This window comes from Medicago truncatula, chromosome 3 (assembly GCF_003473485.1).
Source record: "Medicago truncatula cultivar Jemalong A17 chromosome 3, MtrunA17r5.0-ANR, whole genome shotgun sequence".
Taxonomy (NCBI): Eukaryota; Viridiplantae; Streptophyta; class Magnoliopsida; order Fabales; family Fabaceae; genus Medicago; species Medicago truncatula.
The window spans coordinates 41157752-41185153 of NC_053044.1; the positions used below are offsets into that span (position 1 = coordinate 41157752).

At 31.9% G+C, this 27402-nt stretch overlaps 4 protein-coding genes and 1 long non-coding RNA gene across 8 annotated transcripts; 2 read left to right on the forward strand and 3 right to left on the reverse strand.

Annotated features, from left to right (window-relative positions):
• Positions 1–295: 295 nt before the first annotated feature.
• On the reverse strand, positions 296–11216 carry LOC112419920 (uncharacterized). Of its 3 annotated transcripts, none has more exons than XR_005645237.1 (4): positions 10933–11216; positions 10603–10669; positions 7210–7396; positions 296–795 (listed from the first exon to the last, which is right to left on the reverse strand). It is a non-coding gene; the product is annotated as an uncharacterized lncRNA (long non-coding RNA). The 3 variants fall into 3 exon arrangements; XR_005645236.1 differs by lacking the exon at positions 296–795 and adding an exon at positions 6663–7046; XR_003010026.2 differs by lacking the exon at positions 296–795 and having other exon boundaries at positions 7053–7396; positions 10933–11210.
• On the forward strand, positions 4352–5753 carry LOC11427010 (transcription repressor MYB5). Its single transcript, XM_003601561.4, has 2 exons — positions 4352–4849; positions 4986–5753. Exons 1-2 carry the CDS (start codon positions 4497–4499, stop codon positions 5545–5547), a joined length of 915 nt encoding a protein of 304 aa, XP_003601609.3. The 5' UTR covers positions 4352–4496; the 3' UTR covers positions 5548–5753.
• A 2490-nt stretch (positions 11217–13706) lies between the features above and the next one.
• On the reverse strand, positions 13707–16237 carry LOC11432730 (serine/arginine-rich SC35-like splicing factor SCL33). The gene is made up of 4 exons (XM_003601562.4): positions 15939–16237; positions 15350–15511; positions 14430–14576; positions 13707–14124 (listed from the first exon to the last, which is right to left on the reverse strand). The coding sequence occupies exons 1-4, from the start codon at positions 16172–16174 to the stop codon at positions 13923–13925; spliced, it is 747 nt and encodes a 248-aa protein (XP_003601610.1). The 5' UTR covers positions 16175–16237; the 3' UTR covers positions 13707–13922.
• A 1614-nt stretch (positions 16238–17851) lies between these two features.
• Positions 17852–20050, reverse strand: LOC11439467 (IQ domain-containing protein IQM2). Its single transcript, XM_003601565.4, has 7 exons — positions 19806–20050; positions 19529–19709; positions 19311–19399; positions 19119–19206; positions 18803–19042; positions 18468–18569; positions 17852–18361 (listed from the first exon to the last, which is right to left on the reverse strand). Exons 1-7 carry the CDS (start codon positions 19892–19894, stop codon positions 18284–18286), a joined length of 867 nt encoding a protein of 288 aa, XP_003601613.1. The 5' UTR covers positions 19895–20050; the 3' UTR covers positions 17852–18283.
• A 1599-nt stretch (positions 20051–21649) lies between these two features.
• LOC11429067 (glucan endo-1,3-beta-glucosidase 4) lies at positions 21650–24880 on the forward strand. Of its 2 annotated transcripts, none has more exons than XR_003010058.2 (4): positions 21650–22098; positions 22488–23738; positions 24346–24421; positions 24529–24565. XR_003010058.2 is itself a non-coding variant. In XM_003601566.4 (4 exons), the coding sequence occupies exons 1-4, from the start codon at positions 22032–22034 to the stop codon at positions 24677–24679; spliced, it is 1497 nt and encodes a 498-aa protein (XP_003601614.1). In that variant the 5' UTR covers positions 21654–22031; the 3' UTR covers positions 24680–24880. The 2 variants fall into 2 exon arrangements, 1 of the variants encoding a protein (XP_003601614.1); XM_003601566.4 differs by having other exon boundaries at positions 21654–22098; positions 24394–24421; positions 24529–24880.
• Positions 24881–27402: the final 2522 nt, after the last annotated feature.

Sequence of the window (27402 nt, forward strand, 5' to 3'; positions counted from 1 at the left end):
GTATAACATAATTAAATTATATGTATCTTTGAATTGATAGTGATATAGACGAAATTACGATGACATCATGATTTTATAGAAGTTACAAAGTGATTCTGCCAATGTCATTATGAATCCAAACATTATAAGGTTTTCAAATAGTCATCCTAATTTTTGATATTTTGCTAGTGTTTTTAAAGTTAAACGCTTTGTGAGATTGAAAACATTAAACAAAATATGTCTGCATGATATAGAGTTGTTTTCCAATATAGTTTAGAAATATTTTTATCTCAATTTTCAAAACAAAAGGATTTATTTAAATTTTTAGTCTTAAAATCTATCACATTAATCACAATATTTCAGTGGTGTTGATAATGGCTAGTGTTGGGTGGTACATGGTAATTTTTTTGATAAGCAAAAACTATTCAAACCGACTGCAAGAGATACTCCAACTTGATACATCAACAATACAATTAACAAGCTTTCAACCATGTTATAGGACATGTATACCAACAAGAAAGTTCAGAGGACATGTAAACCACTTGGGAAGTTTATACCCCATCCTTTACGAACAAACCATCCCCAAGATATGGTTCTATTATTGAACTTGAACGTACGATCTTTTAGGGACATGGCATTGTTATGTATTCTGTGCGCATAATAACTACATTGTCATGTAGGCTCAACCCACTAGCCCCCCCTCTGAATAATACAAGAGCCAAATTTATTCATGAAATTATTATATACCTTGGCAAACACTGCTACAAATTTTGTTAGGTAATGAGTTTATATGGTCCCAAAAGATCCGTGTAATGCCTGAAGAAATTTAACATGAAGATGCAAATCAAAACAACTGGCATAATTCATACATGTTGATTATTAAATTACTCTTGCTCCCGAATTAAATTACTTTTTTTGTCGGTAAGCAGTTCAAATTTGTAGGAACTAGTAGCAAGTACAATAAATAAAAGCCACCTCAAAAAGAAATTAAACAAATTCAACCAGGCCCTACAAACTAAAAAGGATGAACAGTACCAAATGACAAAGTTTTTTTTTTCTTCTTCTTCCAGGCCCTTCATTAAAACCCCTCCCCTCCCCTCCCCTCCGTTGAACCAAACGGACTCTAAAGAGGAAATGTCAACAAATGCTTCTGGAATCTATTAAAGGAAATAAATATTGTAAAAATATTGTTATATCATCAAATTCAAGTATAAAAGAGCTCCTTTTTGATACATTTTCCAGTTTCCTTTTCTTTTTGGTCAACATTTTCCAATTTCTTGTAACTAATGTCTTAAAAACATCAGTTAACATACCTTTTGAAAAATCGATGCGAATATATTTTGAGATATATTAAAAGAGTTTTTCTATCATATACAGATTTATACATGATATATTAAATATATAACTTTTTAATAAATAATTAATTTTTAATAAAAAATTATTATTTTTAATTGCTTTTTTTTTTTGGTGAATATTTTTAATTACTTTAACAGATGCAATATTACACATGAACATTTATTAAAAACAATACTTGGATTTTTTTTAAAGAAAAAACAATACTAGGGTTAATTAGCTGTACTCTAAACTCTAACACCAAATCCAATTAAATGCACCGTGTATGTGATAAACAACTAATAAATGCTAGACTTTATAAAGTTGCTAAAGCCACCCATGCAGTCCATAGCTAGCCACTCAATTTATTTATATGGATCATACTAACTTATGATTTAAGGGTACAATATAAAATTTAAATGTAAAAATTTAACTTTGAATGCATAATTTTCTTATCTTATGCTTTAAGGGCCTTTTTCGAATTTCTTATCATGGACACATGTTAGCATTTTTTAATATTTTGTAGTACCCCCTCCATCCTAAAATTACTCAATCATTTGATTATTTCACATATATTTAAAAAAGGGTTTTGCTAGAAAACACCTTTTAGAGGTGTCTTTAGCAAGCCACAAATCAAGGTGTGATATCCACTTTTTAGTTATAACTTTGCTAAAAAACACCTTCATAAAAATTAGTTGGTGTCTATTAGCAAATGCCAATAGGATAACTTGCTAAAAGACACTTTCAAAAAAGGTGTCTTCTAGCAAAACCTTTTTAAAAAATGTATAAGCAAAAGAGATAAAAAAAATAGTTTTAAATGCCCTTGATTAGTATTGATACATTCATCATTATCATAATTTATTTTTTAATAAATATAAAGTGGAATATTAATTAAAATGTATAATTGAAAAGAAAAAAAATCAATGTTGTATTGAAAAATGAAATAAGTCATTTATTTTAGAATATTTTGGTTTATTTTAAAATACCAAGAAATTTTCTCTAACTTTCTTAAAAGACACTTTAGTTTATTTTGGTTTTATTTTTTGGAGGAGGCGAAATTGATTCTAGATATAAACCATAAAGTTGATTTTGCCATATTTATCTCCAAATTATAATTGTGTTTGTCTTTAAAATTAAAATTGATTATACTTGAAGTTTAAAATTGTAACTTCTTATTTTAAAATTAATTTTTACACTCAAATTTATTGTTCAATTCACTTTTACATAAATATATTTAACTTAAATCATTTTATCTCTAATTCAATTTTCACCACAATGAATTATACATGATCAACTTATTCAATATCAATTTTTCTCTAACCAAATATGCTTAATCTAGTTGATATGTTAATGACAAAAGTACTAAAAGAGTGACCTATATTATTTTATTTTTGAAGGGTGACTTGTCTTGGGCCTTGGCCGAAGAGTCAGTGTCAAGACTTTAGTAAAATCAACTCCGTGATTAGATAGTTTGGCTGACAGTATAATGGCTTGTATTAATCACCTGACATGCATGAAGCTGACGGAACACAAGCCGTTATTCTTCTCCGTAAGAAAGAACAAAAATGATATCGTCATGTAACGCAATATTTTGGTATTTCCTCTGAAAACGAATATGTAACACAATACAATCGAGTCAATTTCCCCATTGAAATTGTAAGTTTCATCAATTATCCCTTAAAATTAACAAAATTTTAATTACCCCCTCTGAAATTTCACAATGTTAATCAATTTACCCCCTCCGTCAAATTTTTCTGTTAGTAAACATGACATTTTGCAAATACCCCCCTGAAGTTTTGCACTTATGTGCAAATGCCCCCCAAATTTAAAAATTTATATTATTTTTTTCTTAAAAACAATCAATTAATAGTTAAATATTAATGCTAACTATTAATTTTGGAGTTTGGAAAAACTACATACATATATACATCAAAATACGAAAAAATATGTATTTTTAAAGTGACAATAATGGTTATTTCTAATAGACAAATTATTATTTTTAGAGGTTTATAAACAAATTAATAATCAGATTTAAATTTATATTTTCTCCTTCACCATCTTAGTCTTTTAACTCCTCCAACTCCTTCAACAATTTGCTCAAACCATTTAAACTACACAACCCCCAATATTAATCCAGAAATCATCCCATTATTGCCACTTTAAAAAATACATATTTTTTTCTATTTTGGAGCCTATTTTGATGTATATATGCATGTAGTTTTCCCAAATTCCAAAATTAATAGTTAGCTTTAATATTTAACTATTAATTGTTTGTTTTTAAGAAAAAAATAATATAAATTTTTAAGTTTGGGGGGCATTTTGCACATAAGTGCAAAATTTCAGGGGGTATTTGCAAAATGTCATGTTCACTAACAGAAAAATTTGACGGAGGGGATAAATTGACTAACATTGTGAAATTTCAGGGGGGTAATTGAAGTTTTGTTAATTTCAGATGGGTAATTGATGAAACTTACAATTTCAGGGAGGAAATTGACTATTTACTCCAATACTATTTATTAGCTTTGAGACACTCTAGAGCTCATTGTGCAACAAAATGTCTCAATTTGCCATACTCTTCCTAAAAGAAATCGGTATGACGATTATATAATCAAGTTCGAAACCTTTTTAGATAGTGATCTCTTTCTCTATTCATATTCTTCGAAAGGTCTTCTAAATCTCTTTAAGATTGATGTGGTCAATGTTCTTACATCGCTTCTTTTATTTTTGTTATTTGTTTAGCCATGTAACCAAAAAGAAAACTTGAGATCATAGTTAAACAACAAATGAAATGCTAATTATATATATTTAATAAATACAACTGATTTTTTTAATTTAATGTATGAAAGTATACTATCAATAGGGGGTTGTATGTATTTATGTAAAGAAGAAAAAAAAAATCATGATAAAACAAATTTTGTAAGAGAAAAAGACAGGTGCGGCTGGTAGTGAGAGTTAGAGAGAGACGTGGATCTCAGGGTGGAGGGTTAGCGCGTGGATGTTAGCTGTGCTGAAAAGCAATATGAAATGAAAGTAAAATAGAATCTCTCTCCCGAATCGGGATAAGAGAGAGAAAGTGTGTTACTGAACTGAACCCTCTGCACTTACCTTACACAAATTGTACTTCTCCTCAGTCTCTTTAATTTTGCATATATTAAGCAAAAAAATCCATATTGAAATTGTTATCGATGATGAATCTATCTTCATCAACAGATCAAGACAAATCAGAAACAACAAATTCAAATTCAAATTCAAATCCAAACAAAAAACAGAAGACAACAACAACTACACCTTGTTGCAGTAAAGTAGGGTTGAAGAGAGGACCGTGGACTGTAGAAGAAGATGAAGTTTTATCAGAATACATCAAAAAAGAAGGTGAAGGTCGTTGGAGAACTCTTCCCAAACGAGCTGGTCTTCTCCGTTGCGGCAAAAGCTGTCGTCTCCGTTGGATGAATTATCTTCGTCCATCCGTCAAACGCGGTCAGATCGCTCCTGATGAAGAAGATCTCATCCTCCGCCTCCACCGTCTTCTCGGCAACAGGTTTACATAATCATTATTCCTGATCTTATATAGGGTTTCATTTATTCAACTTAGGGTTTGGGTTGTATATTTAATTGATAAAAATCAAAATTAAATTATTAATTGAATGATTTATATATATATATGATTCATTCAGGTGGTCATTGATAGCTGGGAGAATTCCAGGAAGAACCGATAATGAGATTAAAAATTATTGGAACACACATCTCAGCAAGAAACTTATTAACCAAGGGATTGATCCCAGAACTCACAAGCCTCTTAATAACCCATCTTCTTCTTCTTCAATAATCCCAAATACTAATCACCAAACAAGTACTCCTTTTTTTGCACCATCTTCTTCTGATCATCATCATCCAATTACTATCACTAACAATGAACCTGATCCCTCTCAAACACAACAAGCTCAGGGTTGTGGTAACTTGGTTAATGATGTTTCTGCAATGGATAATCATCATGTGCTTACCAACAACAACAGAGGGGATTATGGAGACGACAATGGTAATAACAATTACGGCGGTGATGATGTGTTTACTTCATTTCTGGATTCATTGATCAACGACGATGCATTTGCTGCACACAGATCAGAGAATGATCCTTTGATCTTATCTGCTGCACCACCAGCTCTGTGGGAATCGCCGCCACTCATGATGACATCTACTCATAATTTCACCCAAAACCAAGACGGGAAAGCTTCTTAGCATTTTCGTTTTTCTCAATAAATATGTGTACTCACTGCATGCTTCTTTAACATTTTACTTCATCAAATCAAATTCATATATGATATTATTACATAGACATATGTAATATGTGTGTGTATTTTATCACGCATTGCATTTTAATTGTACTTTAATCGCTCGCAGGTATATATATATCGAATTTGGTGTCGTCATTTCATGCTGATTAACATCTGCAGCTTGCTCTGGTTGATTTTTTTATGTATATATATATAACACCAATAGTTAAGTATTTTTATCAAAAAATATAAATAAAAAAACCAATTAAATATTTACTCATGATAATTTTCTTTACACATAATTATTTCACTCTCTTACTTTTTGTTTCTTTATGCAATGATCCACTTTGGATTCAGATGTTTTATTACTGTATTTCTTCATGCATTGTTTTTATAATAGTGGATCTTTGAATAAATGGTGTACGTCAAAATATATCTTAAAAATATATTGATGTATTTCTTTCAGCATATATATGTAATCTACTAGTATTTCCACCTGGGCGAACAAAGATTTTTTGTGGCCTTAACAACTTATTACTATGAACGTAACACCAAAATAAAAAATATAATGCAGCTGTTAGACAAATCGGATTATGTTGTCATCATCAAATTAAAGATGTCATCGTTTATAATATAGTTCAATTTAATTTAAAGCAATTACGTATCCCTGACCAACAAGAAGAGCAAATACAACATAGTTAGTGTTGTACATGGAATCTATATAGGACATATGAAACTGACATTTAAAAATTACCTTTTTTCTTGTTACTAACTACAATGAATGAGCATAATTAGATGGAAAAGGTACATGTAAAAGATAAAAGTACGGGCAAAAAGAATTTTATTGTGGTGTTTGACAAAGTTTACCCTCAACATATATACAACATAAATAATACAAATTACAAAAGATATAATGTGACTCAACGATAAAAAAACGCATTTATCTTTTATCTTTTATGCTGATTCAACGATAAAGATATAATGTGACAAATCAAGAGTTTGATAATGATATTGATATACCAATTTCTTTTTAAATAATTAATTTGAATTATATTTACTATTTCCTCACATTTTAATATGTAGTTTTTTTTTTTTTTTATTAAAATTACTAAACCTTTAAGAATGTAGTGAAATGAAATATAGTCAAATATCTTTGTAAAATCTATTTATACTATCAATATATAGTAACTAATTCCATAAATCAATATTTGTTCGAAAAACAAAAGCACGAATTTATATATAAATCAAGAAAAATCCACATAAAGAGTAATCATATATTTTCTTTTGAAAAAATGTTATTTACCATAGACATTGTATTTATTGTTCATCTCTTATTACGGGTCACCACAATTCAAATGCATGATTAGAACATTTATTTTATTGTTTTTTGTCAAGTAATCTAGTAGTTAGAATTCACCTTTTTTAAAGTAAATAAGTTGGATGTCCGGGGTTCGAACCCCAACCCTGCATATAACAATTCATATTCCTGTCAACTGAGTTATACTCACTGGGACTAATTACAACATTTTATGATATGATATATGATCCTATCCGCACACAAAATTCTTAAATTTCTAACTATTGTTTCCAACAATTTCCTCTAGAGATGGGCAAATGTTATGTTTACCTGATAACAGAAAGCAGCAAACGATTGCATTCGTGACAAGTCTTGTTCTTATAGAGAATGATTTCTCGTTGTCGCTTGTGCATTTGTTATGGTGGTATATTCATTTCATAAAAAAAAATGAAGTAGTTTTGATGGTGTGTAAATATATTCACGTGCATAAAGGTCGCGCCAATGGATCCTTCTATAGCTGCATGCACAAAAGCACAATATATTGTTAAAGAAGCACGTACAAAATAATTATTTATTCATACATAAATGATCGATAACAGTGTATAAAATGGTCCTGCGAACATAATTCAGTTGGAAGAGATATTGCATTATATTTGTTGGGACTGGAGGTTCGAAACTTGAATTCTCCATTTATTCACCTTAAAAGTATGGAATACTAGCCACTAGACTACTTAACAAAAGAAAAAGTGTATAAAACCTTCTTTAATTTTTAGCAAACTATTTAGACTAGACTCACTCCATGTTTTTTTTAGGACAATCACTCCATCTCTTAAAAAAGAAAATGTAGACGAGTTAATGAAATTGTGATATAGTATAGGGGTCTTGTTAACAAGTGCCCCCGAGGCACTCTTTAAGCATATTAAAATAAGCAATTAGTCTTTAAAAAAGTTAAACATTTCAATTTTCAATGCACTGATTACATGTATTTTTATAAATATGTTTTACATATAGTTCTTAAAGAATGCCCCAGAGCACTCGTTAACATTTTCCATATTATAGTTTTTAGTTAAAGACAAAATTTCCGATTTGCAGTTCTTTTTATGGAGGCTATATATCTTTAATACAAACATTGCTAAATTTTTGGAAACATTTCCACAAGAATTGCAAGAATATAACTATGTATTATGTTAATAGAACAAACCTTGGGTATAAAAGCATATAATGTCGCTATAATCTGCAAAAAAAATTACTAAGTGACTTGGATACTGAAAATTATGTTGTTGGGCATAAGCTTTTACATCTAATGAGACTTATAACTCACACTTGACATAAAAACACTATAATTAATCATTTTGTGAGCAAAATTATTGATTTGATTTGAGTTTCGATCATGGTTTTGGCTAAATGTTGCATGAGGCTTTTGAGTTTTCTTTTCAAATCAATACATGTGTCCTTTAGCTTGTAGTAAAGGAATCCGAGGGTAATTTAGCAGTCGTTAATTCAGTAAATTAATGGAAATTTATCGACTATATGGTGAGGATATTTGAGTTTAACACAAGGTAGATGACATATATTCTAACATATGTCTTTTTTGGAGTCTTATTTCTAAATTGGTTAAGGATATTTTCAACGGAGCAAGTAGAGATATGAAATAAGGGGACCCATTAGCCCCTCTTCTATTTCTCTTGGCGAAGGGAATTTAGCTTCTCTAATTATATGAATAAAGTGGTATTATTAATGAGAATGTGTGAAGAACATGTGGGCAATGGAAGCAGTGTTAAGCGACTTGATTTTTGAAGTGTTAATTGGATAAATAGTCTTTTACGAACCTTGTACTTTCAGAAAGTGTGAATCTCATGAAGTTTTCTACTTGGAACTCGATAGTGAATTCTCTTCGTGGTGTAATATGTATGTTAGCTTTGGTGACCATATAGTTTTATTAATTATATTGTGTCAATAATCTTTATCTTCAATCTATCTTTCCTCAAGATGTTAGTGAATGTTAAGAATTTTTTGTTAATATTAAGAGGTGGGACTAAAGAGGGAAGAAAATCACTTGGTTGAAGTGAGATGATGCGTAGAAGTGAGGGAAGTACCACAGTAAGAGATTTAAGGTTGTTCAACACTTCTCTTTAGGTTAAGTGGCACATATAGCTTTTGTTTATGGAATGACATACTTGTAGCATAACATGGAGGGGATGTCTTAGTTTCTTTACATATTTGTGGAACTTTGAAGCACGGGATACGTGTATCGAATATGGCGATACGGCAGTCATTAAAAAATATAGAATACTATACGTTTAAGATACGTATATAAAAAGTAAAAATAAAATGGAAATTAAAATAAAATCAGCACACAAACTCAAGAGAAGTAATGTTTCAAAGGCGGATACTCTATAGGTTTGGCTCAAGGAGTGCTCTATTGCCCTTTTCTCAAAGGTGGATACTCCTAGTGGCTTGTTTGTATCCTCTATATAGTGGTTTGTTCAGACTTAATAATTGGTAATTGTGAATATGCACAATCGTGAATTGAATTTGCACCCTAAAAGAGTTATGGGGAAATAAACCAATCTTGAGAAATGCTTAGAAGTTAAATGGGTGCATCATAATTTAGATGAATCAATTAATGTAGAGAGAGGTCATTAAATTAGAAAATAGTAATTAAGGAGAGGAAAGCTAAACAGTTAGACGTATCTTAGGCGTGTCGGTGATGCATCGGAATTTTTTATTTTTATTTTTTAATTAAAAAATTTCGGATACTCCTTCGATACGTATCAGATACGATTCGGAGCTATTTAGACGTATCGGTACTTCATAGTTGTGGAACGAGAAAGGTGCATGGAGCTGACACCTTCTTTCTTGCATAATTTTTGGTTGAGAGATGATATTTGTACAATCATTCTGTGACAACTTTTGAACAAGATTCTCTCTCATACTCACATTATCTTCTTACTATCTCTCTTCCTTTTTCTCTCTCTATTATTTTTGACCAATAAAAAGAGAGAAAAAGAAGATTGTTACAAAAGTTGTCAACAAATGGTCGTACACTTATCATTAATCTTTTTGGTTAGATCATCTTCAGTTGTGTGTGGTATTCCCAAGATATTTTTGCAATCTCTTTGTTGGATGGTTTTCTGATTCAGTAGATAGAGACATGGTGCTTTGTGTTGGACACTAGCATTAACAATGTTTCTTCTTCAATGGCTTATTTTGGTTAAGCTAGTTAGTCATACAATTTCAAGTGTTGGTTTAGAATGAGGGAAGGTAGTTTTATTGAAGTGTACATACTCTGTTTTATGTTGTAAAATATCATATCCTAGTAGAGTTGTGGGTCCAAATTGGCAACGAAAATAAATTAAGAACCCAAATTGATTGGTTGCATTAATTGGAGATGGTATGAAAAATAAACATATGCATGCCATGTAAAGATATGCCAAGCTACATAATACTATTATGTATGTCAATATGAAACATCTCAAAGCTTAAGCTACATATGAGATGGTATGATAATAGTATATGGTATCTTTTTGTCAAAAATAAAAAAGAAGCTAAATTCAAAAACAGATAGATCAAGATATGTGATATGTAAATGTCTAACTAGGTTCAGTAAGTATTTGGTTTTAATTCATAGGCACCATCAATCATAATCAGTTGGACCACTAAAATATTTCACTTTAACTATACCTTACAAAGAGTGATTTATAATATGGAAATGATATGTACCTTTCGTCCCTTTTGGCCTAACACATTCATTCTCAGGTCTCAAAACAAACTCTGAAGTTCATAATCTCTGAAAAATTCAAAAACAATAAATATCTCACTATCTTAAAACTATTTCCAATCAAAATAAGTAGTCAAAACTCCCAAGTAAAGTGGAACAACATGCTATTTGAAATGAGGAATCAGCAAAATACGATTACTTGCAAAAGATACATGTTTAATCATTAATCATATGTCAAAAGCATTAAACAATTTCAGTTAAGTAGTAGAAAATAAGATTATACAATCATATATATACATGTATATTTATTCAACATTGGGAAGAAATGGTACCTGTATGTGGCTGCTTGGGACACAATGGTAGAGGCAGAGCAATGCCAAATCCGAATGTTCCCATCAATAGCTTTGAATTGATGTAGTAATCTCAAAATGAGTAGAAGAAAATAAGACAAACAACAAAATATGAATGGGGGTGTAATGTGATATTTGACCGTTAGATTTGGTAGTCTCAAACTAGGAAAGTAAGACTCATTCACTGAGGTTGTGACCAAGACCAACCAAACGTTCTTGGACCAACCAAACCAACTTTTCTTTTGTAAAAAGAAATGAAAATTCCTCAACCAACCAAAACTAACTTTCCATGCGATAGGGTCTATGAAATGAACACTAAATCAGAACTCACAAATAAGCACCAACATCCTTCTTTGCACACTAGTTACATGCACTTATGATATGGATGATACAGGTACCATTTTGTTGATTATTTTTTTATACAACATCATTTTATGTATTCTTAAAACATTATGTAAAAGATAGCGAAATATAACTAATATTAATATATTGGTAAAAAAAACCTAGTAGTGTTAATTTTGCTCAAAGCGATGCCAAAAACCACGTCTCCACCAACTTTTCAAATATTTGACTGTTGAATATGTAGTGTGATCTTGCCACCAACATCTTTGCTGCTACTAGGACGAGGTTTTCTTTGTCCCTTTCAAAAATTAAATTACGACAAGTGAATAAATATTGAAAAAAAATAATCATTTCAAATGAACTAAAAATAAAAATTAGGGTCAAATGCATTTTATCCTTCTAATTTTCAAGATTATTTGCATTTTTCTTAAACTCTTCAATTTAATCACCTCCTTACACCTGTATATATAGTACCAAAACGACAGGGTATCATGGGACGTACTAAAACATGCAGACACAATCTTTTAAAAACATGCACAATTTTTGAAATTTAGTTAGGCTCTGTTTTCTAAAAATAGCGGATAGCTGATGACTGATAGCTTGTAGCTGATAGCTGATACCTTATAGCTGATGATTGATAGCTGATAAATTAGTTAAAGTGTTTGGTAAAACTAGCGGTTCAACTAGCTGATAAATGTAAAATGACATAAAATGGTATTCTTAATTCATAATAAAACAATCACTAGAATTTTGTAATTTAAATTACTTTTTTTAAGTTATTTAAATTTATTAATCTAATATACCTTTTATATTATAAATTAAATTTTACATTTATTTTCATTTATAAAACAATTAAATGTATTATTAGCAAGGTAAGAGCTAAATAGACGTAAAACAATTTTTTTATAGGTATATTTAGTTCAAAATCAAGGTGATATATTTTCATTGAATAACAAAATGAATATAACAAAGTAAACAGTAGACGAAGTAAAATTCCTTACATAAGAAAAAGAAAAATACAGTGAATTGGTGTATAGTGATTGCACATGTATTAACGAGGCATATTTGTTTTTTAAGGTCATAAGCATATTTATTATACTAATGTGTTATTCTAAATTATAAGAGTAGTAATAAATTATAATGGGTAAAATGGATTTTAGATAAATTAATAAGGGTAAAAATGGAAGAAAAGATGAGAAGCTATAAGTTATATAAGCTCAAACGCTACTTAGAATAACTTCTTAAAAATAGTTTATAAGCTCGTAAAATAAACTATAAGCTCGTTGTAAAAAACCGTTACTCAAACAGAGCTTTTTTTGTCAAACGAGTTTATAAGCCATAAGCTCATTTAGTGAGCTTACCAAAGAGACCCTTAGGCTCTGTTTGGTAAAAATAGCGGATAGCTGATAGCTTTTAACTTATAAGCTAGCTGGTAGCTTTTAGCTGATAAGCTAACTGAAGTGTTTGGTAAAAATAGCGGTTCAACTAGCTGATAAATGTAAAATGACATAAAGGGTATTCTTAATTCATAATAAAAATTATATCATTAATTTAAGTATTTGTAATTTTGTAAACTAATTTTTCTTTAAAAAAATACTTTAAATTTATTAATTTAATATATCCTATGTATTATAAATTAAATTAAATTTTATTCACTAAAATTTTATCTTATATTTATTATCATTTAAGTGTTTCTACTTTATAAAGAAAATAACATTTACCTAAAAAAAAAAAATGTAGCACTAATAGAGTAATACTAATAACAGAGAATAAAGAAAATAACATTTACCTCAAAAAAATAAAAATAAAAAGTAACATTAATAGAATAATAGTATTTTGTTTCGTAAAAAAAAACGAAGGTATATATTTTTTCAAAAAAAAAAAAAAAAAAGGTCAGCTGATATATATACAAAAATTGAAATAAAGGGATAAGCTATAAGGGTAAAATTACGTAGCTTATTATAAAAATTATAATGGATAAAAATACAATTTAAATGAAATAATAAGGGTAAAATTGAAAGAAAAAGTGAGAAGCTATAAGCTCAAACGCTACTTGGAATAACTTCTGAAAAATAGCTTATAAGCTCGTGAAATAAGCTATAAGCTCATGGTGAAAAAGTGTTACCAAACAGAGCTTTTTTTATCAAACGAGCTTATAAGCTATAAGCTAAAAGCTCTTTTTTTTAGTTTCCCAAACAGACCCTTAATATAGCTCAGGGTCATATACCTAGTTGAAACAATTAACTAAAGTCAAACTTATTTGTTGCTACAAATATCAATGTTGTCAAATTCAACTGGATTGCTACGCTTGCTTTCGAAACTTTTAGGAAGATCGTTAGAAAAAGAAAAAAGGTCATGAGACCCAGAGTTATTTTTGCTCCATAAGAAGACAAGACAACAAAACACATAGAAAATTTCCAGAAAAATCCATACCAATATAATTCTACTAAATCTAGATGGAACATAGTAACAAATTTTAAATCAACATCCAGCTAGTATTAATACATTTTTAATTTAAACAACACACAACTCTGATATATGAAACTGACAAATTAAAATCCAAATCCACTGTATTTGCTGAACATTAAGAAAAACCAAGCCTCTAATTGTCTAATGGTTCTCTTCCATTGTCACTGACTGGGAGACCTACTGCGGGATGCTGCCCTGACATCACGGCTCGGACTTGGACTTCTGCTCTCGACTGAGCCTTTCACTGGACTCTGACTACGGCTTCTCGCATCCCCGTTCTTGGGTGGAGAGCGTGAGTATGACCTCTCTCTGCTGTGTTGTGACCCTTCTCGACTGTGCCTTCTATCCTCAGGTGATACAGATCTACAAAACAGGCAATGTATGAAATTATAATTTAAAAAAAATTAGCAAAGATTCCACCAACATCTTTATAATTTAAATTTTTTTAGCAAAGATTCCACCAACATCTTTTGACCAGAAGAAACACATACATAATCAAAGTTCAACTAAACATACTGCGTACACAACAGATTGTATCAACCCAAACTACAACCAACTAACAGTATGTGATAGTCCTGCTGTTTCTAAACATTTATACAACATTATTTGATGTAAATACAAATATATGCAATAAAATGAATTGTTATCATGTGCCCACTGGCCAATACCTTGAATATTCCCTTCGTTTAGGAGGAGGGGAATGATAGTCACGACTGCCGCGAGAGCGAGATCTGTGACGAGGTGGAGACCGGGAATAGCGGGGTGAACGAGAATAACGTGGAGGAGACCTCCTTCGATCAGAATGCCGACCGCTACTGAAACATAAACATTAAAAATAGATAATCAGAATTTCATCTCACCTCTTAGCTGCAACAAGCAGAAATTTATGCAACATTGCGATGAAGAAGCTTAAAACAGTATACTTATAAGTATTGATAAATGATAATAATAAATAAGGAAAACAGCAATCATTTAAACTTTGGATGAAACCAGGACATTTTAATGTCTCGTCAAAACAATGACAGGATCCATAAATTGGCCTAGTATAACTTAGTTGCAGTAATCAATGGCTAAATTTCACTGGAAAAAAGGCCTTCATTAGATTACAAACAACAAATTCAGGCGGAGCTCATCAATGTTATTATAAATTATAGATTCAAACTGAGATCGGCGAGATTGTTTATAATTATATGCAAATAGATTGGTTGATTTCATTGGGGGGTAAAATATTTTAGACTATATATTTTATAAAATACTTATAAGTTCCGTGATGGTATGGTGGTTTAATTGATTATACACAGCCTGAAATCCGAGGTTTGAACCCTACCTATACCATTATAACGCAATAAAAGACAGCTACATAAGTCAATCCCATCTCTTCCGAGAAGCAAAATAGGGCCTTACTAGTATACCGCACAATTATTGTTCAAATTCAAAGTGAAAACAATAGTATATATAACCACTATACTAATATTATAATCCTAGAATATGTGTATTTACAGGAATCGATTACAAATGCAAGTATCCCATATTGATTCATTCAAAGTTAAATAAAAAATTGAAAAAGAAATGAAGAGGGAAATCTTACCTTCTCTCTCTGACCCTCATCTCAGTTGGCTTCTTTCTATTTTCCTCAGCAAAAACAACAGTTATCTCCCTACCGAGAAGAACTTGACCATCCATATGATATTTAGCATCAGCAGCATCCGCAGGATCCACAAATTGAATAAAACCAAAACCACGAGGTTGTCTGTAACAACGAAGAAAACAGAAAATCCAACGAAAACATCATAAAAACATGGAATAGAACAAAATCGGAACTGAGACCCATATGCAGTGAGTAAATTTGGTGGTAACAAGTTGGTGAAATAGTCCCAATAATATAAGATCAAATCAAGCAAGCACTATGCTGCTGACCTTTTTGTGAAATTAAGATGAAATCTTCTTCAAGACTTGGAAGATCTTCATCTTCATTATCAATAACATCTTCTACTTACTTGATACATGTCTTCAAAACTCTAAATCACTGATAAACCTAGTTTCTCACAATTATTAAAAAAAAAAAAAAAAAAAAGCCCCAATAATATAACCCTAAATAAATAAAATTTTAAATATTTTGAAATTTCGGAGCAGAAGAAAACATAATTGAGTGAAATTGAAGATTGATTAGTACTGACCCAGTGTAATAATCTTTGGGGAGATAAATATCCTTAAGAGGACCAAAATGACCGAAAGGTCTACGAAGATCTTCAGGCCTACAGTCATGGCGAAGATTACGAACAAGAAGACTGGTAGGTAGATCGCTTTGACGGGGAGCGTAACGCCGACGAGGACTTGGACTTCTTCCTCCTCCTCCGCCGCCTCTTCTGCTGTAACGCGGTGGTGGTGATGGACTGTAGCTTCTTCCTCTCATTTTCGGACGACAACGCCGGCGAGTGATCCTTTGCTTGCTTCTAATTTTTTCTTTCTTTCTCCTATGCTAGGGTATCAAAGTAGTTGAATTATGGATCCTTTTACTTCTGCTCCGACCCGGCCCAATTATTATGTAAGTTGGCCCATTGACTTACTTTCCTTTACCCAACTCAATAATAATAAATAACTTGCCAACGAAGAGGATTGCTTTTCTGACATACGAAACTTCACAATAATACAAGTAAAATACTTAAAAACCTCCAGCGATTATTAACAACGGTTGGACTAAGCGGTGGCTGTTAACAACCGTTGGCTCCAGCGACTGGTAACTACCATTGTGTTCGTAATATATTCAAAAAACTGACTTTTCTTTAATACACATTTTTTATTTGAATTTTTTTTATTTCATATAAATAAATAAATGCAAGTAAAAACTAAAATAAAGGACCAGTAATAAATATAAAATCACATTTTATTAATATAATAATACATTTTCAATGGGGTAAAACTAAATCTGCTTCGTCGTACCAATAACATTAAAAATAACATCTTCGTGTACATTTATTTCTTAATAGGTGGAGTCATCTTTATTTCTAGAACTTCTGGATACTCTTCTCCAAGATACTCATACAGGACAACACCAAAATGACCCAAAATTGTTCCTCTCGTGAGTCATCTTTATTCCTAGAACTTTTGAATACTCGTCTCCAAGATAATCATACAAGACAACACCAAGATGACCCAAAAAATATTGTTCCTCACCTTTGCACTCTTGTTGTTTAATAATACATTTAACTACCCCTTGGATTAAAACAAAGAAGAAAAAAACACAAACCATAAACCCTAAACCCTAAATCCTAGGGTAAAACCAATTCAAAGAAACCTCTTGAAATTTTCAAAGAGGCTTATTTCAATGAAAGGCGAATGATGACAAACCAATATTTTGTAGAAGAAAGAGGAAGAATGAGAGTAAGGAGGAGAGAATCTGAGGGTTTTTATAGGGAAAAATGAAAAAAATAGGTTGAATGTTGAAAAAAGAGGTTAAATGAATGATGGAAAAAGAGGTTGAATGATGGAAAAAGAGGTTGAATAGTGAAAAAATAATTTGAATGTTGAAAAAATAGGTTGAATGAATGATGAAAAAGAGGTTGAATGATGAAAAAGACGGTGCATCCCAGAACGCATGTAGCGGCAGCCGGCAGCCAACGGTTGTTATCTGCCGGCGCTTAGGCTAACGGCGGTTAACTACCGCTGGAGGTAAAAGCGTCATTTACTTGTGTCAATAGGAAGTATTCGTTGTCGAAAAAGCAATTTTCGCCAAAGAAAATGTCGAAGGTTTGATATCGTCACTAGAAATAGGTCGGACCGACTTTTTATTTTTAATTAAAAATATTGATATTGATATGTTAATTGTTATTTTAATTTCAACTAAACTCGAGGATTAGTCTCCGTAATTACGCGCACACGTAGAATATCCGATTTACACACAAAAAAATTGTTATTATTTTTTTTTTTTTTATAACAATGAATCTCTCTTTAATCATTAGCTCAAATTAGTTGAGCTAACCAGCCACATAGATCAAACCAATTGTGGATTTATTTTACTCTATTGATTATTCCTTTAGATGGCTCAAATCTAAAATGCATTTTCTTTCAAAAGTTCAGTATACTAGCTTCATAGTGAGATAATGAATTTATTTCCTTTGAACAACATTACAATGGGATAGACCTTAAAAAATTGGTCAAAATTCATTTTGTACAATATATACATGAGTAATGGAAATGAATAAATAAGAATCACCTACATGAATCAATGGTAAAGAATAACAAAATTTCCTATGATTTTCCTATTTACACAAAAGAATAAACTGATTTGGCATTCTATTCACTCATGAGTCATGACAGGAATAATTTGCATCAACAATGTCCCTTTGATGGCTCAACCCTGCCCAGTGTCTCTGAGTCAGTACAAACCATTTCTTGGAGACAGATTAGTTTATTCTAATTCAGTTCTCTTCCAAAATTTTGGAATTTCCTGTCTTAGGTGTATAGACTCACTCTCAATTTTAATCAAATTGACCTTGTCTATAATTGAGTCTTCAAAAGTAGCCTATTCATCCTCCAAGCCACTCATGTTCCCAGTTAAGTCCTCTTCAGATGAGTGGACTCCATCATTAACTGGAGCCATCTGCATATAGCAAGTAGAATTTCCTTAGAGTATGTTCTCACATTTTTTAAACAGATGCAAATTTCAAATCCCTAAAAAGATTTCTAAAGCCTTTAAATTATAATACCTTGACATTAGAAAGGTCCACATTGTTCTCCTCCAGAAATGAAATAAATTCCTTAAAATTCTCTTCTGTCGGACGATAGTGACCACTGTGAGGCCAAACAGCCTGTGCAAACAAAAAAATCATTCTTAACTAACCATAACAAACAATCAGATAATAATTAACCGCCGTGGTTTTAAATTGCGGCACACTATAGTCTATAGATGATTTTGTGGTCTCCGGCATTGCAACCATATTTTGTCGTAATATAAAGGTTTGCAGTTACCACAATTTAAAATCATGTTAGCCACTAATGGCAATAGGAATGAAGCAAATGAGTAATAAATTTACAAGCTTACCTTTAAGACACCATGTTCAACAACTAGTCTCCCAGCACAAGATGTAGCTCCTCCAGCCAAAAAACTAGAATGTTGAAATGAACCTTTCTTCTTTTTACCAACATATAAATTCTTAGATGTGCTAAGAACAAAAATCCACTTGCCACGTGAACCTTCTTTTGTAGTGTGAAGGAACTCTCCTGATTGCTTGTACAAGAATCTTCCATCCTCCACAACAACTTCATAAGCCAGTCTTCCCATCTGAAAAGAATGAAAATTTAAATCAAATATAGCCCAAAAGAATAGGATGTTAGCATAAATGGAGAGGGAAACTTACAGGACTAAGATATTTAATACATTGCTGTTGAAGTTTAGCTCTAGGGCACTTCTCAAGATTTATTTCCTTTCCTTCTCCTATATCTAGCCTACAATTTCAAACAATAAGATTAATTGCATGAATCATAACCTTGGTAAATTTACAACCATTTATGCATGCATAGTGAATAATATAGTTTGAAAAGAATGTTACCAATAGAAAAAGGGTTCTCTGCTCTTAGACTTGAGCCATTTATCATAATAAAAGTGTAGATTATGTCCATATCGATGTTGTGGATCAATCTGTTTCACAAGCATTTAAAGCAACTCGGTAAATAATGATTGATGTGAATAACAAACTTACAAACATATAAATTTACAGCTATATAAAAAAATAGTATGATCAAGATCAAGATCAAGTGTTTGACTTACTGCTTCAAGCCAATGCAGCAAAGCAAGTTTTCTAGCTTTAACATCTTTTGATAAACCTTTACCAACCTTAGCAGCTCTTGTTCTAGCTCTAGACCAACGCGAAATGGCAGTTTCGTGTTTCTCAATGTCAAAGAAAGATATAGAGCTGCGTTTTAGCTCAGCAAAATCTAAAAGCTTCCACCTATATATGGTTAAAACAAAAGATCAATTAAAACACATGAATGAAATTTTTGTACAATTGAAGTACTCAATATTAGGTAGATATATATATATATACCAGCTTTGGTTGATAAGAATTGCATAATCTGCTAGCTTTCTTATTGTGTGAAAGCTCTTGTATACTTTCTGCAATTTAAGTTCGGTCATATATGTGTGAAGAATAAAATCAGGTAGGTGTGATCGTTAAGCACTTAAATATAGTTATATAAATGATGAGGTTAATCTATTTATAGAAGAACATGGATGAAAGTGAAGGTGAAATTGTGAGAGAAAGAGAGTCAGATAGTTGACAGAGAAAGACAGTGTTCCCTTTTCTCAACCACGGGGTGTTGACTTTCTGACTATGACATAAAACCAAGAATTTAGGAGGAGGATTCCTTGTCTTTTTTTTATTGTCGTTATTAAAAACAAAAACTCCACATTCACACACCCTTTGTACGCATGAAATGACATAACCAACAAGTCTTAATTTGTTTTGTTCCTTGCAAACTTTTAGTGGACTCCATGAAAATTGATTAACCATTTTGTCACTGCTTATGTCATCTAAGAGATTTCTAATTAGTAGTAATCTCGTACTTCCGCGTAAGTAGTTGCGTAGCTTAAGCACCAAGGTTTTTACTTGGTCCAACTCCAAGTCTACTACTAAATTCTTCTAATAGTAGCACATACTTGACAACCACTCCAAACATATATAACCTGATAAATTCATCTTATAAATTATAGTATTATTTATTATATATATATATATATATATATATATATATGAAATTAAATTTCATGTAAGCGTATGCAGCAAGACATATCGGTGACTTTTTATTAATCAGTACTATTTACAATTTCTGGCCACAACGAATGTTTCCTGCTTGCTATATTATATTAAAAATTAAACTTCTCTCCCCATAATAATTTAATATTTTTTATTTCACAAATTATATTTTTCGTTGTTTACGAAACAATGATCACCTTCCGTTTTTAAAAAAATAAATAAATTAAACAATGTCCATGAATTTGTCCGTCCTGCCCCGTCATCCAAAGACAGTTAAACTATGTGTCTCATTTTCATTTTCTTAAATCAAGGTATCATCAACTTTCTTTAACACTGGTATCGTATCATTCATGCTAATATTTCAAATGTATGATTCATATTAATTTCAATCGATAAAAAATGAGTGTCAAAGAAAATGTATTATAAATAAAAGTGAAACATCAAAAGTACCAACTCTGTCTCCACCATAAAAGTTTTGTATACATGACATGAGAGAAAATGAAAGAAAAATAAAATCCGCTTTTTGACATTGTAGGAGCATTGGACTGCTTTATGCACTTTTTACAGCCAAGGGTGGTGGCCCATACGTGACGATGCTCATAGGTTGTTGCGTTGATATTCACTCTTTAGATCCTCGTGTTGCACTAAAGTCCCCCAGTTTCTATTGAAAAGCTAAGTAGTGGTTTTTACTCTTCTTTTTTACTTCTGAATACAGCCTATCATAAAAAGTAACCATCTATTTCCTTTCACTTGGAGTTGAGTATTTTGATGAGGGTAAAATTTATAAATCATTTTCAATACAAAATTTCTATTTAGACTCATTAACAAATGTCATTATTTACGACACTTGTTAGTATTTTACAATCTTAAATAATAAATTTTTATGAAAAATCTATACTTCTATTGGATGCATTGAAAATTGTAATATTTAAGTTTTTAGTGAACAATTTCTTAATTTAAAATCTTAAAAATGTTCTTGAGTATTTGTTAACAAGAAGAACTTACTATATAAGAAGGAAGGAGACACTAATTAAGTAATATAGTAGTATTTTTTTTTTCTTGAAGTAACACTGGTATCTTTTGCACGCAAGTGCAGAGATTAATCTCTCGAATTTTGTGAGATTTAATCTAAGCCTTATTGATTAATGAGCAGTTAATGTATTAATTGAATAGGAGGAACCCGAAAAGCAATGGCAGAAACCCATTAAAAGTGGTACTACTACTAGTAACGCGTGTTTGACCTTTTGGCTCCGTTTTCACTTTTTGTTTCGAGCATTGTGATATGTGGTGACAGAAAGAAAAGAAAAACAATGAATGACTTTTTGATTTGGTTTTGGTATTGGAGGGAAAATCATAGGAACAGAACAGAGATGACATAAAAGTCTCATTTTCACATGTATGTAGTGTTAGTCTTTAGACAAAAGAAAAGGACAACCTCAACTCAACTCAAGCTGCTGCCATACCTATTCTTGGTACCGCTACACTGTTCCTTCCTCTCTTTCTTTTGGATTGGAAACTATGAAGCTTCAAAAATGGCTCACTAGTTTGTTCTTGCTCACTCTTGCCACTATAAACAATGTATTAGGTAATTTATGCTACACTCCTTTGTCAATCTCAATTATTCTTTTCATTTTTTCTTTGAGTTGAAAAAACTATTATTATTACCATGTTCAGCTTTATACTATGTTCTTTTTTTTGGTTTCATTATATTATATACTATGGTTTTTCATTTGTAAAGATTATTGTGTTATGTGTTCTTAGTCAAAATACGTCTAGCCACGTATTCTTGTAATCTTTTCTTCATACTCTGAGCATATGCTACTTACTTATTTAACTTCATAGTCAGAATTTTTAAGAATAATATGCCTGGACATTTTTCTAAGTAGTTGTTTCTAAAATTTTATAATAATTGAATTAGAGTACTGTAAGAAATATTTTTCCAGTTGATATTAGATCACATTATTTATCATGTAGGTGCATTTGTGGGGGTAAACATTGGCACTCATGTTACTGATCTACCATCAGCTTCAAATATAGTTGCTATTCTAAAATCTCATCAAATTACTCATGTGCGTCTCTATGATGCTAATGCTCACATGCTACAAGCCCTATCAAACACCGGCATTGAACTCCTTGTTGGTGTCACCGACGAAGAGATATTAAGAATTGGAGAATCTCCATCAGTGGCTGCAACATGGATTAGCAAAAACGTAGCTGCTTACATGCCTCACACAAATATCACAACAATAGCCGTTGGCAGTGAGGTTCTTACTTCAATCCCAAATGTTGCTCGTGTTCTTGTTCCTGCCATGAATCATCTTCACAGTGCCTTGGTTGCTTCAAACCTTCATTTCCGTGTTAAAATTTCGACGCCTCAGTCCATGGATTTAATCCCTAAGCCTTTTCCTCCTTCTACAGCCACTTTTAACTCATCATGGAACTCAACAATTCACCAAATCCTCCAGTTTTTGAAGAACACAAACTCTTCTTATATGTTAAATGCTCACCCTTATTATGGATATACTAAAGGAGATGGCATTTTCCCAATTGAATATGCTTTACTTCGATCCCTTCCTTCGACAAAGAAAATTGTTGATCCGAATACATTGTTCCGTTATGACAGTATGTTTGATGCTATGGTGGATGCTACCTATTATTCTATACAAGCATTAAATTTCAATGATATACGGATCATTGTCACAGAAACTGGCTGGCCACATTTAGGTGGATCCAACGAACCGGATGCTAGTTTAGAAAATGCTGAGACCTACAATAATAATTTGATTAGGAGAGTACTTAATGATTCAGGTCCTCCTAGTCAACCAAAGATGGCTATTAATACCTATATATATGAATTGTTTGATGAAGATAAGAGAACAGGACCTATATCTGAAAGACATTGGGGACTTTTTTATACTACTAATGGCAGTAGTGTTTACCCTTTGAGTTTTAGTTCTTCTAACAAGGTTTTCGGAAATTCTTCTAAGTCTTTTTGCGTGGCTAAAGACGGTGCGGACGCTGAAAAGATGGAAGCTGGTTTGGATTGGGCTTGTGGACAAGGCCGGGCAAACTGTGCAGCTATTCAAGCAGGGAGACCTTGCTATTTCCCCAATGATGTGAAAAGTCATGCCTCTTATGCTTATAATGATTATTATCAAAAAATGAATAGTGTTGGAGGAACATGTGACTTTGATGATACGGCTATGATAACTACCGAGGATCCAAGTAAGTTAATGCTGTTAGAATTAGTTGCAGTTTGGTTATAAGTAAATTACTTGTTGGTTTAGTATTAATTGCAAGTTAAAAAATGGTGTTTACTGTTTAGGATTGCTATATAGTGTATCCTACACTCAACAAGTAGCTCCTTACAGTATGTTTTAACTCAAATCTTTCTGTATGCCACTTTTGTAACATATCAAGCCATTCCTTTATAATGTCATATAACCACATGCTTTTCAAATCATTCTATATATATATCATTGCATAATTTAGAGGACTTGGCTCTTGTGAAGTCAGCAATTCACACCCAAAAGTGATGTAATTTTCAACCATTAATGAGCCATGAAGCACTGACACAGACACGAACACGACATTGATTTGTTGATACCAGTAATAATTTGAGAAAATGACAAAACTGAATCTAACCTTATGTGTTGTTGTCGTGTTGGACACCAGACAAGCTTTCGATTAGGAGTGTCAGTGCTACATAGTTAGTGAGTAAATCAACGTTTAATCTGAATATTTCATGGTGTTTCAAGGTCCTAGTTCACCTTGTTTTTAGTGATTATCACTGAAATGTTTGTTTGTGAACAATGACATGCCTCTGTTGAAGATATGTATAGAGAATAAAGCAACTAATAATGAGCACCTTGTTATACAGGTCATGGATCATGCATATATGCAGGAAGGTAAGAATGTGACTCTTTTGTACATCCATTATAGTGAATTAGAGTTCCAATTAAACTTTTACATTGTTATATAAAACTAATATTGGTATTGAATATTTTCATATCAGTTCTAACTTGAGCACTGGCGGTGATGGGAGCTTTTCTTCTATTGCATTTGGACCTGTAAGTCCTAATATTGGTGCTGGATTGAAGTTGCAACTGACTAGCCTTCACTATGCATTCTCTTCTACTAGTCTACTTTTGGCTTTGATGTTGTAATGACCAGAAAAATGATGCCTTTTTAGCTTGCAATTGCAATTCAATGGTCATTGGATTTGTATTCCATATTGTATGGTGTATTTGGGGTCAATGTAATTTACACTCTCACTGTAGGTGTAGGTACTTGCAGAAACTTGGTGCTTTAGAACTTAGTACTAGAAGACACCAAACGAGGTATCACACTTTTGCTTATCTTTTTGAGCGAATAGATTTATTATGCAGTATTTAACATACATTCTCAAAAAATTAGCTTAAGTGATCAATGTTAGCCCTTTTCTTTTGGACTGAATGAATCATTCTGTACTCTAACAAAGTGGAGTAACCAGTCAAGCTCAATACAAGGCTTTTATTTGATAAAATAACAATGTCGTTGGACATACAATTAAATCCTTACATACGTGTCCTAACTATTAACAACTTGTTATTAAACAACGTTTATTTTGACATTTTTTTTAAGCGGTCAATATGTTACTTGATAATTTGTTAGTATTTTTGGAGACATGAATAGAAAGTGATACCACTCTTATCACTCTTATTTGTTAGCTTTTGATCCTTTCAATGGTGAAATCTCACTATCCAAGGTGTTTATAATGTTTCCCCACCCAAGAGATCCTCACTACAAAGACACTCAACCCTAAAGTTTCCTCCTTTGTAATCCAAGTTTCTCTCTCTTCAAGCTCACTTCCAAAATCTGCACAAGAACACTTATATAGCAGTTTGCAGCTGATAAAATCGTGCCACGTTTTCCAAATCGTGTCACGATTGATACGTACGACCCAATGTACGACCAACCTTATCCTGAAAACTTAACCAACAAGTTTGAAAATCGTGTCACGATTCCACAAAATCGTGTCACGATTTGACACCCTGCAAACCAGCTCACGGCATCACAAAATCGTGTCACGATATCAAATTCGTGTCACGATTTCTCTGTTCTTCCAAACCACAAATTTGAAGCCAAATCTCAACAAAACTAAAAGGCCTTGAACCCATTTTCCATTCAAACTTTGAGGGAAGACAATGTGTGTCAGTTGACAATTATGTAATGCTTGACTTTATATTTCATTGCCTCAAAAGGAAAAAAAGAGTTAGTCTTTCTTTTACAAAGCAACATAGCTCAAACACATTTAAGAAATTAATGTCTAGTTACATTTTTTTTTTACGCATGTTGGTTTGCAAGTGTGAGTTATATGTCTCACATCGGATAAAATAGTAAATGTTGAATACCTTATAAGTAAGAGGATCCATTGCCTTTAGGTTTTGGATAAGAGTGTGACGTTTATCTTACTTGTATAGTTGTTCTAGCCTCGATGTGGACGGTCCCCCGAACTCCCCAACAACGCACACCACTAAAAATGAAATATCTATAACAGATAGGAAGTGTTTGTTCCTTAAAAAAAAAAAAAGATAGGAAGTGTTTGTTTCAAGGTTACCATAAAGATGCAACTTCTAAATTTTTTTATTTCTATATTTGAAGAGTGGACTTTTTTTTTAAGAAGAAGAGTGGTTTTTTTTTTGTAGAAACATCAAGAACTTACCAATCATATATGTGAAGTTAATATTCCGAGAATAAAATTTGAAACTTCTATCGAAAAAAAGGCTTAATTACACTTTTGGTCCTCGTGTTTTGGTCTGCTTACGAAACTGGTTCTGCCCTTTTAAAACATAACAAAACGGTCCTTCAATTATCATTTTTGTTGCATTTTTCGTCCTACCCCCCATTTTATTCTCCAAAAACGCAGAGAAATGACAGTTTTAGACCTACCCCCTATGCTCAACCATGAAATAAACAATGAATAAAGCATGTGGGTACAAAGAATCCATTTTATTCAACACACTAACAAAAAAAAACCTAATTTCTACGATATGTTTCAAATTAGGGTTTTTTTTGTTAGTGTGCTAAATAGAATAGATTCCTTGCGCCCAGATGGTTTATTCCTTGCTGATTTCATGGTTGAGCATAGGGGTAGGTCTAAAACCGCCTAAAACTGTCATTTCTCTGCGTTTCTGGAGTTTGAAAATAGGAGGTAGGACGAAAAATGCAACAAAAATGATAATTGAAGGACCGTTTTGTTCTGTTTTAAAAGAGCAGGACCAGTTTCGTGAGTAGGCCAAAACATGAGGACCAAAAGTGTAATTAAGCCAAAAAAAAAAAGGAATAAATTTTAAAACTATGAAGTAGACTCACCCTAAGACCCACGCATAACTATCATTCACTGAAAACCATAGGAGATACTCTCTCTCTCTCTCTCTCTCTCTCTATATATATATATATATATATATATATATATATATAGGGCATATCAAATGAGAGGACTCTTAAAATGAGAGATGAGAGGATTAAATGCTAGCCATTGGATTGAATTGAATTAATATCAACGGTTTATATATTAAAAAAGGCACATGCTGGTCTTTCATCTTCTCTAACTAGCTGCACGCTTGGGTTTCTCTTGTTTGTTCCATTTTTCTAGAAATTGTTCCATGTTTTAATCTCATCCTGTGAACACCTTAGATCTGGTATCATCTAAATCTTCACAACACAATATCTGTAATTTTTTGCAAAACTAAGTCACGCAGAGACACCCATAATCAAAATCTTACTTTCCTCCATGTCTCCATTGTTGGTTCAGAGGAATTCGAAAGGTTGATGCACCTTCATAACCTCTATTGCTCATGTGACCTTCCATTCTTATATGTTGTCTGCCTTTGTGTAATAATTGAAT